General features: G+C 34.1%; 1 protein-coding gene and 1 non-coding gene across 2 annotated transcripts; both read right to left on the bottom strand.

The window, feature by feature from the left end:
- Nucleotides 1–429: 429 nt before the first annotated feature.
- Nucleotides 430–6567, bottom strand: LOC143542996 (uncharacterized). Its single transcript, XM_077035435.1, has 8 exons — nt 6301–6567; nt 3022–3267; nt 2533–2939; nt 2274–2459; nt 2007–2199; nt 1844–1920; nt 1601–1754; nt 430–896 (listed from the first exon to the last, which is right to left on the bottom strand). Exons 1-8 carry the CDS (start codon nt 6565–6567, stop codon nt 600–602), a joined length of 1827 nt encoding a protein of 608 aa, XP_076891550.1. The 3' UTR covers nt 430–599.
- A 5252-nt stretch (nt 6568–11819) lies between these two features.
- On the bottom strand, nt 11820–11893 carry TRNAM-CAU (transfer RNA methionine (anticodon CAU)). The gene has a single exon. It is a non-coding gene; the product is annotated as a tRNA-Met (tRNA).
- Nucleotides 11894–12120: the final 227 nt, after the last annotated feature.

The following is a 12120-nucleotide window of genomic DNA, read 5'->3' as shown; positions in this document are numbered from 1 at the left end:
TGAATGTTATGTGATAAAAAAACAGCATAGCAAACACGTTCCGATACCATTTAAGTTAAATTACAAATATACCCTTTTGTTTTCATATAAAAGGTGTTCCCGCTGCAGACAGATGCTTTTAAAACTTCATAGGTATTTGAATATTCTTTAATCAATTTTCATACGTAACTTTTGTAGAGCAAGTTACACACAACCAATCATATGTTAGTATTAACCTCATGTTCTAGCTTTTGAATTGCAAGTAGTAGTGAAAATTTGAAAATAGGGTCAGTAAAAAAATAATAAACCGTTGGTACAACGTAACGCATTCCATTAAAAACTGATTATATAATCCGATAAGAAATCATCAGTAGCATAATCTTCTTATCAAAATACTAAAGACCGATTGACGATTATCCCAACTTCAAACCACAATATAGATCACAAAACACATCCAAACACCTCATTACGACACAATAAAAAACTCTCATCTTGTGACAACACAAATAAACAGCATACAACGAAACTCGCATCACTTTATTACAGCACAAAGTCCAGAAACAACATAATAACTCTAAAAAAACAAGAATAGTCAAACAAACCCGCTCACCATTGTTGATCTACAAGTCAACACAGAGGTAGGAGATGACAGATCCAGCCCGCCTTTGGGTCCTCTCACTGACCTTGGCTTTCTCGATCAAGACCTTCTTCATATTAGTGCACCCGGAAATCACTGTGGCCACACCGGCTGAAGTAATTCCTGGACAGTAGACCATGTGGCAGGACTCCAGCAGTTTGCATCTTTTGACAAGATGGTCTAGACCCACATCGGTTACTTGACGGCAATGTGATAGTACTATATCTTTTAGCAATGGGCATCCTTCACCTACCTCTGCCAATGCTATGTCCCTCAAATTCTGTTCACACGTCACAAAGCGGCCATTACTTTTAAGTTAATTATTATAGAATTCATTCATATTTTAAGTAGAGAACTCCAAGAAACACATAATGCACTTATTGCGCCCCTAATATATGCGCATGCATATGCGCCACATTTAAATGTGTAAATGCATTATGTAGTTCTTGCAGTTCTCTAAATGCCCGCATGAATATATACACACGCATAATACAAAAAGAGGTGATCATTTCAGAACCAATGTTATGTTAAGAACCACATATACGCATAATGCATGTGTGCTTACTGCTTTGAATATGATACCCAAGACAGTTATGTTGGGAACTGACCAATTGCATAATGTATTTGTAACTTTTACGCATTGTGTAAAATGTTACAAGTGCATTATGAGGTTCTCACGGTTCTTAATGTTTTAAAACAAACATGCCCATATATATAATACAGTGAGAAAGAGAGACGGTTATTTCAGAACCAATAATCTGTTGGGAACCGGCAAATCGCACAATGTATCTGTACCTGTTGCTTTGAATGCGATACACAAGACGGTTATGCAACCGCCTTTTGAACTCCCTCCACCACACTTTCTTATCTTTTATGCACTATGTACAAATGCATTATGCAGTTTCACACTGTTCACAACATATATTATTGATTCTGAACCGCCCTTACACACACGCAAAAACACACACACAAGAGAAATGTGACCTGAAGAACGCTGACATCCAAATAACTTAGCTGAGGGCACCCTCTTGCAATTGCTATTATTCCGTTATCTCCAATTTGATGGCACCCACTAACGTTTAAATGGCGTAAAAAAGGGCAACCCTCGCCAATAGCAACCAAAGCTTCGTCTCCTACCCTGAAAATATATTAAATATAATTCAAAATATAAGTTCAATGGGCCTGATATTTTGCATATTAATGAGGCAAAACAGGAAAGCTTTTTACCTGTCACAAAACCGAATACTAAGGTCTGTAAGGTATTTACAGTTGTTACCAACAGCTATAATCCCCCTGCTCCCAACCTAAGAATACAGTGAGAAACACATCATCAAAAAACAAACTTAAAAAATAAATTAGTTAAAATCAAGATTTAGTCGGTGTACAGTACCTCATAGCATCTGCGTATATGAAGCCTTTTTAAATTCCTACAACCTGTAGCTATACTGTAAATAGCATCATCCCCAATAATTGAGCAATCCACTAAATGAAGAGCTTCCAAATACTTGCAACCTTTACCAATCTCAGATAAAGCCTCATCGCCCACTTTTTGACAGTATAACAAAGCTAACTCCTTAAGGCGCCTGCAAATGTGTTCAAATTAATTTAACTGAATTATGGGTATTTACATTTGTAACAAAATATACAGACAACTTACATGCAAGATTTTCCAATACTTTCGATCCCATACGTGCCAATATTGTGGCAACCGTTAACTTCAAGATGTGAAAGTTCAGAGCAACCAGCTGCAACTGCTTCCAATCCCTTGTCACTCAGGAAATAACAATCACTAAGCATCAAACTCTTTAACTTCTTACATCCCTTCCCAATAGCACAAAGACTCCTGCAATTCCATTCATTCATACATATACACAAAAATACGATCAAGAAAGATAAAAAGACAGAAAAACACTAACTTGTCAGTGAATCTTTGGAAACTGAAGAGTGCCAGTGACTCTAATGACAAACAAAAAACACCAACAGCAGTTAAAGCTTCATCGGTGACATTAACGCACTGCAAACTTAGGTTTTTCAAAAGAGAACACCCTTTTGCAACAGCAAGCACCCCTTTGTTCTGAACAAATTCTGAATCTAATGACAGTGTCTCAAGTGACCGGCAATGAGACCCTACAGCTTCTAGTGAGATGTCGGTTATTTTAGCGCACGCAGCAACACCAAGCCATTTTAAAGTTTTCCCACATCCGAGGGCTAACTCAACCAGACCAGTGTCGGTTAATCCTTCACAAAACCGTAGGTTTAGTACTTCAAGTTGTCTGCAACACTTGCCAATGGCTACTAGACCTTGATCTCCAACATAGCAACCCTTTAGAAAGAAATTAAAAACTATGGTTACATTAGATAAATAGATTCTAAAGTTCATATGTTTTACCATGCTTGATACTTACCTGCAAATCCAAGGATTTTAAGAATCTACACTTCTCAGCTACAGATCTGAGGCCTGCACTTGTTGCATTGGAGCACCATATTAGGCTTAACTTCTCAAGATTGCTGAATCCATCAGCGACGGCTGTCAAACCAGCATCTGATATACAGTATGAATCTGATTCACTAGTTCCAGCCTCACTTCTCTCATTCACAAAGTGAAGCCTGAGCCATGAAAGAGATGAGTGGCTAGCATTACGCCTTCTCCCCTGCAACCATTGATGAAAAATTACTATCGCTGACCAGATTTTATCTAAGTTTAGAACCTAATGGAAATATACAGAATAACAGTTAAACTTAAAACAAGTATCATAAAGAAAGCCATTCAGGATAATTCTTTTGGATATGAAGACAGTTGTTACCTATCATTTTGTTTTGTTATCAACTTTATCAATGTCAGTCCTTTAAACCTTGGTCGTTTCTCATGATGTGAAGTGTTCAAGTTACTCTATGGTTCTTTACCACTAAATCAATTTAACTTTTCCTAGACCCTCAACCCCGCCATTAGAGTTAAGCTTGTTTTCTTTATGAATTACTGAAAGTGATCTGCTGTTTGATAAAAGATCTTTAATGTCCTTATTTAGGTTGCCATCGATATAGGTAATACTTCATCATTTAGTATTCTTTTTACTCTATTAGCTTGATGATTACCAGAAAGCGTGTCCTTTCTTATATCTGTTTTTCTATTAAATTAGTAGTTACGTCACTTGTCATCATATCCATCATAATATAACGATTATATAATTCTTTGTGTATTACCTTAACTCGAGCCTTGCAAAGGCAGTTTCTATCTCTCACTTTCACCATCTATCACACAATCTCATACCAGTCTTTACACACCAAACCAATCTACAATTATATGGCTTTTAAACATAGTACTTGGTTGATACACTGATACACATTCAACTAGACTAACACGGGGAGGGATAATTTAAAGAAATACAAATAGCACATAGATTGTCATTCCTCGTCATAGGATACTTTTCAAAGATAAATAACTTCATATTTATCTGCTCTATGGAGTCATAAGTAGCAGATCAAATGATTTATTGAATACTGCAGTACACAGTTCTATACTTCTATCAGTTCATCAGACCCAATCACAGCTAATTGTTAATACTGAAATTACACTATGCAACTAGATATTATTTTGGTATGATAATTATAAAAAAATTATTATTCTTAATATGTGTGTTAGTTGTATCAAAAATTCCAGCTTGTACCAGAAATATTATATAACTAAATAACCCAGTGAGAACAACCTTATTTCCAGATTACAAATCTCAATTACATATCGTCATATATCGATGCACAGTTGTGAATTGAGTATTTATACACCAACATCAATAAGCTGATCTAATATAACCAAAACCCTAGATCAAAAACTGGGGAAGTGAAACTTTCATAATTCATCAGACCCAATCACAGCTAATTGTTAACAACTTAATACTGATATGCATTATATAAATTGTAACAGGCCATTATTTTTCTATGTATTGTTACAAAACATTACTATTCTTAATTGTATAAAAATTAAAACTACTCTATGGTTCTTTACTGCTAAATTAATTTATTTATTCATAGACCCTCATTCTCACCATTAAAGTTGAGCTTCTTTTCTTTATGAATTACAGAAACTGATCCACTGTTTGACAAATCTATTTAGGACATCAATTATATAGTTATTGCTTCATCATTTAGCATTCCTTTTTAGCTATATCAGCTTGAATGATAACCAAAAAGTGTGTCATTTCTCTACTATAATAGTACTCTAGAGTCATTGGGAATCTTACGCAACCTGAATCATATCCATCATAAAGACACGACTATATAATTCTTTGTACGTAGCTTAACTCTAGCCTTGCAAAGGTAGTTCCTATCTCTCACTCCCACCATCTATCACACTCCCTCATCCTGTCCTCTTATCACCTGAAACCCATTCACACATGACTTCTGAACATAACAGAGTATTAATATCCCATCAAGTCATCAACAAACTAGCATGAGATGATGAGAACAACAAAATAACAAGTAACACAAATGGCAAGCAGATAGTCATTCCTCTTCATGAGATACTTTCAGTGAACACAAACTTAAAACAACTTCATGTTTATCTGCTCTATGAAGTCAAATGATCAGATCAAACGATTCATCAACGCAAAATACAGTTTTAATACTGATATGCATTATGTAAGCTGTAACAAGCTGTTAATTTTCTATGCATAATTATAAAATATTAATCTTAAACATGTGTATTAGGTGTTCCAAACTAATAAGACTAAGATCTTCAACAATTATCCTTGTCCATTAAAACATTTCAATATCCACTGACCACTATCACTTGTATCAAAATCCAATTTTTACCAGGTATATTACATAAGCTAACCTACTAAAACCGAAGCCCTAAAAAGTAGCAGATCAAGTGATTCATTGATGAAAAATACAGTTTCACCAGTTTATCATACCCAATCATAGCTAATTGTTAGCAACTTTAATACTGATAAGCATTATATAAATTGTAACAAGCTGTTATTTTTCCATGTATAATTACAAAATATTACTATTCTTAATATGTGTATTACGTGTTCCAAACTGATATAGAGTAAGATCTTCACCAATTACCCACTATCAATTGTATAAAAATTAAACCTTTACCACATATATCATACAAGCTAACCTAACAAAACCAAAACCCTAGAAAACCCAAATCAAAATTGGGGAAATGAAACTTACATAGTTCACCAGACCCAATCAAGCTGTTATTTTTCTTCATATGATTATAAAATATTACTATTCTTAATACGTGTATTAGCCTATTAGGATAAAAGAGTAAGATCTCCACCAATTATCCACTATCAATTGTATAAAATCAAACCTTTACCACAGATATCAAACAACCTAACCTAACAAAATCGAAACCTGATGTATTACATAACCCAATGAATAAAACCGAAACCCTAAAAAGTAGCAGATCAAATGATTCATTGGTGCAAAATACAGTTTCATCAGTTCATCACACTCAATCACAGCTAACTGTAGCTGTTAGTTTTCTTCGTATAATTACAAAATATTATTATTCATAATATGTGTATATCAGGTATTCCAAACTGATAAAGAGTAAGATCTTCACCACTTACCCACTACTACCAATTGTATAAAAATCAAACCTTTACCAGATACACTATCCAACCGGACCCAAGAAACCCGAAACCCTAGAAGACCCATATCAAAATTGAGCTTACAAAATCAAGAGGAAGCGAAACCGAAAGGCGTTCGTCAATATAGACGTTGGTAACATTGGGAAAGCAGCGAGCGAGGAGGTGAACGAGTGCGTCAGGGCTGCCGGAGGCTCCAATGCGGATGGTGTCACGGCTGAAGCGTTCTAAGGTCAACCAACGGCGGCAGACGAGAGAGCAAGCGTCCCTCGTGGATTTGGAGTCCAGGTTGCGGAAGATTTCGAGGATCAGCTCGTCTGGTAACACGGAATTGATCAGATCATGGACTTTCATTTGCTTGACTAGTACGGGATGATTGATTTGATTTGATTTGATTAGATGGTGCTTCAGAAGAAGAAGAAGAAGAAGAAGAAGAGATAAGTTGTGTTTTTATATTATATTATTATATTATATATTGGGTGGGTACATGGGTGAAATGGGGAGTGGGTTAGTAAACGGTTTAGCCAGAAGTTTGTTTAGTAACATTTGTACTATGCGGACCACGTCTGTCATCTGCCGCATCAGAGTTGGACCAAACCTCTGTCGTTTATAAGAAAAAGACTGTTTGTTTTTTAACGTCTGCATAATGCTAAAATATAACAGATGTCTTTAAATAAGCTGAAATTTAAATAAAAAAGTCATTCAACATATAAATGTAAATAATAGTCAAACAACAGTGCAATAATATTCATAAAACAACAAGAACATTTTTTTCAAATAATCTATTCGTTACTTTGCATTAACTGCTCCGCAATTTTATCTCGTAACTGCGTCATATATTCACGATCTGATCAGTGCCATGCGCTTCAACCTCGTCTTCATCAGCAACGTGCACATGAGTATTTCTAAATGACACATCCGGTTGATCGTGTTGTTCAAACAACTCATCGCTCAAACCTTCTTTCATAATACAAGAAATCAAACCAAAACATAATCAATATTCAAGTGGTCAATTAACATTAGTAAACAATAAAACCTAAACCTAAGTATCTATTTAACAAGATTCATAAGTTAATCATAAGATAGAAAACAATAATTGTTTCAATGTTCAAATATAATACAAGAAATCAAATCAAAACATAATCAATATTCAAAATATATATAACAAATCTAATACGAGAAATCACCAAAACACAATAATTGTTTCAATGTACATATCTAATACAAGCTTACCTTGACAAAGATTCCGGTGGTGGAGTTTGCGGCACTGGAGGAGCGGCGGTGTGGCGGTGTGGCAGTGGAGCAGCGGCGGCACGGCACGGCGCGACAGTGGAGCAGCGGCGGCGGTGGAGTTCGCGGTGGTAGAGGTCGGGGTGGTGGAGGTCGGGAAGGAGAAGAATGGGAGATGGTAGGGGAGGAGATGAGGGGAAGGAGAAGGAGAAGGTAGAATGAAAGGGGCTAGGGTTTGATAGAAGATGCAGAAGATGTGAAACGAGGTTGGTCCATGTCTTCTAGGATAAGAGGGCGCGAAGACGTTTTTTAATGAAATGTTTTAAAAAAACAAACAGTCTTCAAGCCTAAAGGTTTGCGCGTGGTCTGCGCGACGCATATATAAGAGGTCAGGAAGATCTTCTGGCAAAAAACAAATACCACCTTAGATAACTTCATTTATATTCGTTTATGTTATTGATGAAAGTTTGGATGAATTGTTTATTTGCTTGTTTTTGTTCATTTACGTTTGTTCATATATGTTAATTTATGTTTGATTATGTTTATTGTCACACCCCGGCTAAAGCGGAAACGCCTGAATGTGACGTACAGATTGCTCAAATGCACGTGACACTATTAGGTGACCATAATAACATTATTTCATTTAAATATTCATGTAACACAAGTTTATCAAATAATACAAGTTGTAACAAATAAATAAACAAATGATAAGTTGTTCTTTGAATATTCTATGAGCATGTTATGTGTCTTCTAACTTTCATCCTCGTATCTTTACACCTGTAACATATGTATAAAATAAAGTCAGCTATGAACATAGCTGGTAAGATTCCCACAGTTTGATATAATACGTAAAAATCATACAATTCATGGAAAAGTGATAAACGAGTAAGTAAAGTCCTTTCCAGTTGGTATCAACCAGCGTACTCGGGTAAACGCGCAAGTAAGGTCCTTTCCAGTTGGTAACAACCAACGTACTCGGATAATGAGGCTCTTTTCCACTCGATACAAATGGACCTGAGTGCAAAGGGGGGGCGTATGATCATACTTATTGAGGATACCACGTGTAAGTAAATTCGATCAAATAATCAAGTAACACACAAGTCCATATAGTGAATTGTAGTTTGTAATCACAATAATAAATACTTGAAGTTTTGTAGGATACATATGTTACCCCAAAATATGAAAACGTTAAAAAGGGGTGGTGAGAAATTCACCTTGAAATTGAAGATAAACGTTGCAATGAAAACCGAAAGCATGATAACGAAACCGAAGCGGTCGAACATGCGTTAAAGAAATCCGAAACGATTGAACTTCTCGAACTATAATTAAAACAAAAGCAAAGTCTAACTATCGGGATTGAAAATGTTAAAATTATTTTGTTAACGGAGTTAAGCATTATTTAATGTAGCTTTTACTATTTTATAATTTATATTATAATAATATTTTCTAAGTGTTAACGGGTTTTAATGATTTAAATTACTTTAATAATATTTTATTAATAACTTAACGTTAATACGAGAATTATGATATTTGCGGATCACGGATTTTAACGATAGTTTTATCTCGAAAAAATTGATTATGTTTACAATTTATAAAAAGGTAATGAGTTATAGTTAACGAAACAAAAAAAAAAATTATCGGGTTTAATGAAGATGAACGTTGGTTTTTAGGTGAAAAATGTTAAACTTAAATTTATTAATAATTTATTTATGTTAAAATGATTTTATTTGATTTAAAATAATTTTTAATAATTTATTTGGTTTATTTAATAATAGAGACGACTTAAAAGAATTCAGTTCATTTCCGGTCAGACCCGAACTCAACTTTAGGTTGGGTTTGTTTCCGACATGGTAAAAAGTATTATAATTTAGAGAGTGAGATAAAAAGAATTAGTTTTAGATGTTGGATAAATAAAATAACTAAACCGAACCGAATAAATATATAAGCGAGTCAATATCGTTTTTTTATGAACTAACACTAGTGTTAAATAAATAATATAACATAAAGTTCTAAACGACCCGAATAAGCAGAAACTAAAAAAACATGCCCGGAACAAGAACTTAGATAATAAAAGAATAAATCTTGAACTTCACGGTTTGACTTCATAAATCAAAGTAGGTGAAAATCACCAAAATGAGAGAATAACAAGAATCTTTTGTAAATTGAGTTGCGAGGAAATTGGAAGGAATGGAGCTCTATTTATAAGTAAAGTAAGCTAGAGTTGTTTCAATTGTATTAAATTGGTCAAAATACTTATTGAGTCATGAATGTCATTTAAAGCTTATAATTGGTCATAAAAATAAAACTGTAACCTACAATTTATATTCAAACACATTTATTATCATCATAAAGAATTTTGACCAAGATTTAAATGTAGTAGGAATGTATTTTTTTTCATCTTTTAAAACTAAGTAAAAAAATGTGACATAAAAAAATGTATTTTGTATATGCATAAGTAATGTTATCTATTCGACATTTGAATAAAGTGTGTGTGTGTGTGTGTGTATATATATATATATTAGTAATGGTTAATATATTTAAATAACTTTAGGAAAAGCTATCACATACGAAATATGTAACATATGATTGCATTTATAACTAAATGGATCACCTTGACTAATAAACCAGATTAGTTTTCAAAATATATTTACTCTTTAGTCCTTGAACTTTGAGGTGCAATCTATATGAAATAGAATTTATATAACTTGGATATTTTTATATTTTACCCGCACAGTTTGCAAATTGTTTTAACTTTAAAACGTTAAACTTTCGTTAATTGCGCAAAATGAATTGAAAGCGACAAATGATAACCGTAAATCCTCGGAATTCAATACGAATAGAAAATGAAGGTATGATAAACGACGAACAAGAGTACATTAAAATGACAAACCGGGTCAGTTTAACGAATACAATACAAACTCAAAAATGGCGAATGTCACATGAAGTGAAACTTGAGAATATTAATATATATATATGTGTGTGTGTGTGTGTGTATTTATATATTTATAAACAAAAACCGAAAATTTGAAATGGGTCAGGTTTTCGGGTTTGAAAAGTAACGAATGTTAAATCATTCTCATCCAACCTCTCATTTTATGTGAGGGGTGTTTTTATAATATAGATAGTGATTTAGGATGTTATGAGTGAAGAGTTTTTATATTTTAAAAAAAGTAATGATTTTTCTGTATATTTGAAAAGTTACTGTTCATCCCTTATAATTTTTTAATATATTTTGAAAGTGGTTGTGAGTAAAGGAAAGAGAACATGTAATGATAAAAAGGTATAAAAAGTATTATTTAATTGAAATGGAGAGAGAAAATGTAGTGAGTTTTAGTGTAATTTTTGGTTTAGAGATAGGATGTTGGATGATAATGCTCTTACATTTATGAACTGTTTATTTTAGATTTTAAATGAATAAACATGAACACGAATGTTTGTCTGATTAAAGGTTTATGTATGAACACAAATGTGCCCTTGTTTGTGTTTATTTGGTTTGTTTACAGGCCTAGAGACGTCACTATCAGATTCCGTTAAATTCCCATTTTTATAGGAACTTCTGTACCAGAAACAATGGTATCTCCAATTATAGCCCCCCTGGGATGTAAAATATATCTCTTCTCACCATCCCTATAGTGTATGAGACAAATGTATGCATTTCGATTCGGGTCGTATTCTATGGTTACGATTCTACCATATATGTCTTTTTCATTCCGTCGAAAATCTATTTTACGGTATAGACGCTTATGACCTCCCCCTCTATGCCCTGCAGTAATGATTCCTCTGGCATTACGACCTTTACCACAATGATGCTGTCCATAGATCAAATTATTTCGTGGATTGGATTTCACTTGACTGTCTACGGTTCCATTGCGTGTGCTCGGGGTAGAAGTTTTGTATAAATGTATCGCCATACTATTAAGTATTTTGATTTAAGTTCTTTTCTTTCTAAGAGGTGGAATAGAATAACCCGGTTGAAGTGTAATGATCATACGTCTGTAATGCATTGTCTGTCCCATAATGGATCCCATTCTTCTAGCCTTTCCCCGAAGTCGATGACTATTCATCGCGATTACATTGACACCAAAGAAGAGCTCGACCCAATGCTTTATTTCTGTCCTAGTTGATCCTGATTCGACATTAGAAGTATATTGATTTTTCCCCAATAACCGAATACTTTTGTCTGTAAATACTGCATACCTGATTCCATCCATAAATCGATTTGATTCCCTATGAGTTCTAGTCTCAATAAGACTACTAATTCTTACTGTTCATATAGTATGATATGAATATACCACATCAATTCGTTATGTATGGATGATGAGATTTCATTGATACAGAGCTAATTCCAATAGACTTATTGGAGGGTCCCATTGGCGTGCATCCAGTAGGAATTGAACCTACGAATTCGCCAATTATGAGTTGGGTGCTTTAACCATTCAGCCATGGATGCTTAGCGGGTCATAGTGAATGACCAGATTCCAATTCAAATGGAATCTTTCAACTAAAGCAATGAGATGCTTAAATGGAATTCTTTTAGTTCTAATAAATCAGGAGGAATTTAATGACAGGACATGAATTCAAGTCCTGGATTTTAGAATTGAGAGAGATATTGAGAGAGATCAAGAATTCTCACTATTTCTTAGAATCCTGGACCCAATTCAATTCAGTGGGATCTTT

This window comes from Bidens hawaiensis, unplaced genomic scaffold (assembly GCF_021521415.1).
Source record: "Bidens hawaiensis isolate Kalapana, Puna unplaced genomic scaffold, B.hawaiensis_p1.1 tig00013007_1, whole genome shotgun sequence".
NCBI classification, from domain to species: Eukaryota; Viridiplantae; Streptophyta; class Magnoliopsida; order Asterales; family Asteraceae; genus Bidens; species Bidens hawaiensis.
This window is presented reverse-complemented; position numbering and strand designations above follow the sequence as displayed.